This window comes from Buceros rhinoceros, unplaced genomic scaffold, assembly GCF_000710305.1.
Source record: "Buceros rhinoceros silvestris isolate BGI_N320 unplaced genomic scaffold, ASM71030v1 scaffold1141, whole genome shotgun sequence".
In the NCBI taxonomy this organism is placed as follows: domain Eukaryota; kingdom Metazoa; phylum Chordata; class Aves; order Bucerotiformes; family Bucerotidae; genus Buceros; species Buceros rhinoceros.
In genome coordinates, this window is record NW_010394630.1 from 26,852 (window position 1) to 30,667 (window position 3,816).

A 3,816-nucleotide genomic window follows, 5' to 3' on the forward strand; every position below is an offset into this window, starting at 1 on the left:
AATTGGTCAGGCAGTTGGACTAGATGATCACCGTAGGTCCTTTCCAACTGAAATGATTCTATTCTATTCTATTCTATTCTATTCTATTCTATTCTATTCTATTCTATTCTATTGTTTTCATATGAGGTTTCATGGAAAAGAAGAAATAATTTATCTCATGGGTATTAGTTTTCAGTTCTGCATTATTTCTGCTGTTTTCTAATTGTCAATAGTTTTGTCTTTTAAGTTACTTCTAGCACTGGAAACAAACATATAGGAGGAAAAATGGATCCCTTCTTTTGGTCATCAGAAACGAACAGCTTTCGACGTTTCACTCCTGAGTCCTTGGCAGCAATTGAGGAACGAATTGCTGAGAAAAAAAAGCAGCAAGCCAAGGTTAAACAGAAGAAGAAAGACCAAGGAGTTGAAAAAGATAAACTTACTCCTCAGCTCGATCTGAAAGCCTGCAAAAAGCTGCCATCTCTGTATGGGGATATTCCTGTGGAGCTCATTGGGGAACCCCTGGAAGATTTTGATCCGTACTACAACAATCACAAGGTTAAAACTTTCCAAACAATTTTTTATTTAATTTTGCCCACTGACTTCTAAAGGGGTGGTAAAAGCTGTGTTCAGGAGATGCTGGGTTTTTGGGGCAGGAGCGTTAAGGTACGCTCCACAGTGAGCAATGAAAAGCTATTTCAAGCTCCAGTCAGCAATCAGAATTAATTATGAAAACATGATACACTTTGATAGGAAATATATATTCTGGGATAACCGCTGCTTTGTTTTCCAGAGCAGTTTCTATGATGTCTGTGGGGCTGAACTTGCTGTCAGATAAACCGTGCCGGTCACACAGTAGAACATGCTGGAATTGCTGACTTGCTGCAGGTGCTTTTGCTGAATTGCAAATATTATCCAAATTAGGGGAGATGTATTAGAGATATTTCCGGTACTTCATGTAGCAAACCCATGTAGTTTCATTATAGTATGTTAACTCTCTGTTATTTTACGTCTCATCGTCTTTGTTTATTGTACCATATTTATTTGGCGTATACTCCATGCTATTGTAAAGTGGTTTGTGTTGTTGCCTATAGGAACGTGTAAAGTAGGTGCTGTAGGAATCCCTTCTGCATGAAATGTCTATTGTATGGTGCTTACTGTCGAGGGGGACCTGACCTGAAGAGCAGAAGGTTCCATCCTGTCCTATGTTGTTGGCTTTTATATACCAGCAAGTCACTGAAATGTAATAATTGAATCGGAGAACATGTAGAAAGCTTTGTTCTTCCAGAGGGTTTTTTCCTCTCTCTTTCTTGATGAAGAGAAACTAGAGCTGATTCAGCTGAAGAAACTTACATTAAAGTTTGTGAGCTGTGGTTTTGATTTAAGTGATTTCATGTTTAGTCTGTGTGTCCAAAGCACTGAGCTGTGTGGACCTTAAGGTAGCTTAGGGGGAGTTTACAGTGTTACTTGATAATCCAGATGTATTTCAAAAGGAAAAGTTTTGCTTTGAGTGGTCTGGATTCTGGCAGTCCCACACCATATGTGTTTTGTAAATAATCTTCTGTGGCCTATGAAACTATGGGAGAGGAAGGTGCCTTTGTGATCAACACCGTTGTTGCAGTCCCAGAATACTCTCCTGTAATTGCTTTGACCCAGTGAGTGTCATCACTTGCTCTTCCCATTCATTCCCATTACTTCTTCTTCCTCACAGGCAGTACTGAACTTTTCTAGCTGGTGTCTTTCAGAATGTAGTATCAGGTCACAGCTCCAAGGAAGAATCGCAGTATCACACAGAATCACACAGAATCACCTGATTGGAAGAGACCTTTAAGATCATCGAGTCCCACCCTTCACCTGCACTGCCAGGGTCCCTAAACCATGTCCCTCAGCACCACACCCACACGGCTGTGAAACATATAGAAAAGAATGTGGGAAAGCTTTTCCTCATAATTGCAGTTATATACAGTTCTGGGTGCAGAGTTGAAAACTTAAACATTTGATTTGGATGGGAAATTTTATTTCGTTAAATTATTTCATATACTATGAATCTTTTTTTTTTTTTGGTAGACTTTTATGGTGGTAAATAAAAGGAGAACTATTTTCCGGTTTTCTGCCACGCCTGCCTTGTGTATTGTTGGTCCTTTTAATCCAGTCAGAAAAGCAGCAATTAAAGTTCTGACTCATTCATATCCTTTTACTGGTTTCCCTTCTTGTAGTTTTAAAATGTACTGTACTGTTTTCAGTTGCTCTGTTCCGCTGTTCATATTAATGTCAATGGAAACTCATATGGCTGTCGTGGAGATCTTTAAAAGGTTATGTTGAATCTTGTTTTACAAGAGCTGAGAGGTTTGTTGGTGTTGGTACAAGTAAAAACACGCCAAACCTCATATTTTTCCCATTTACAGAAACAACACTTGGAAGCTCCTGTATGATATTTTAGTGCCTTCCCAGAACTTTTTCTAAATCTCTACTGTGGTGACAAGTTTTTAAATTAAAAAAAAACCCCAAAACCAAAGCAGCAACCCCCTAGTTATGAAACATGAAGGATGTGATTAAGGGCAACGCTTTGCTGGAAGAGGCTGATGTTATCCTGAGGAATGTGTTTCACACTCAAGTTCAGGAAGTTCTGAAGACCTCCCTCCCTTTTTTATGTCTTTGCAGAAGTATGAATGTAGTTTCATGAATGTTAAAATGTGAGGGAAGGCAGGTGCAAAACTACAGGCTGAGTAGTTTCGGGTCTTCCTGCCAAACATCTGGTTTTGTTTGGAATTATTAGTTAGTAGAAATAGATCCTTTTATGGGAACTTATGGCTGACTTTGAAAGTACATTCACGCTGTTAAAAATCACAAAATTTGGTGTTCAATTTAAAATAAACCCTAAACGTAAGGCCAATGTTTGTTTTAAATAAAACCCCCTGCTTTCATTAGGTAACAAGTGAACTTCCACAAAAGGTTGTTTTTTCCTTATGTATGTTTTCATCACCTGCCACATAAAATTAGGAAGTTCTCGGAACTCGTGGCAGAGCATTGGGGTCTCTTGTCAGAACGCATATGTGGACTACCAGTGTCAAAGAACGCTGGTTAAGCTTTTTCCTCTGGTTTTCCTTGGTTTAAAACCCCATGGTATGATGGGGTTGTGGCCCGTTTCTCTTTATTCCATGTTCCTGCTGGGAAGAAACAGATTTCTAAAGTTTAATAGTAGACAGAGGAGGACTTAGGGTTTTTTTAATTTATTTATGTTCCTCATCTCTTCTGTCAATCATGTTATGTCCCACTAATGTCCTAACTTACAAAATTATCTCCACATGAAGATAATTCATTGTTATTTTTAAATCACGGTGTTTTCCCAGCTGAGCAGAAGTTTGATCTGACATCAGTTTCTTTGGGAAACACGTGGAAAGTCCTAAGCATATTCAAACCCCAAATAATTATTTGAATATCCGTATGGGGTTTTTTTTTGTGTGTAAATGGGCAGCTTGTCTGAACTTCATTGTTTTATAATATAGCACTTTTTCCTTAACTTATTGTTCACATTATTTGTTGGCTTTATTACATGTACTGTGGTACTCAATTGTGCCTCCATGGCTGTAAACAAACTTCCAGAAGGACTCAGCTGGACTGAGTAAGTATCTCGGTTGCCATTTGTTCGCTCTTTTTCTAAGGATACCAACATGCTGCTCTGAAAATTTTAACTGATGTGGCAATCTAATTCTGGAGCTTGAAAATTCTCAGGCAGACCTCTGAGGGAGATTTCGGATGATGGTTATTATATCACAGCCTTCTGTGTATCTTCAATGCCTTTTCTTAGAGGCTTACACCATATGCCCTTTTCCCTAC

At 38.7% G+C, this 3,816-nt stretch overlaps 1 protein-coding gene across 1 annotated transcript in view; it reads left to right on the plus strand.

The window, feature by feature from the left end:
* The first annotated feature begins 264 nt into the window (after window positions 1-264).
* LOC104501458 (sodium channel protein type 5 subunit alpha-like) overlaps window positions 265-3,816 on the plus strand; it is a 40,808-nt gene continuing 37,256 nt past the window's right edge. The window contains 3 exon segments of the mRNA XM_010145270.1: window positions 265-537; window positions 2,047-2,165; window positions 3,512-3,601. Coding sequence (XP_010143572.1) covers window positions 265-537; window positions 2,047-2,165; window positions 3,512-3,601 — 482 coding nt within the window.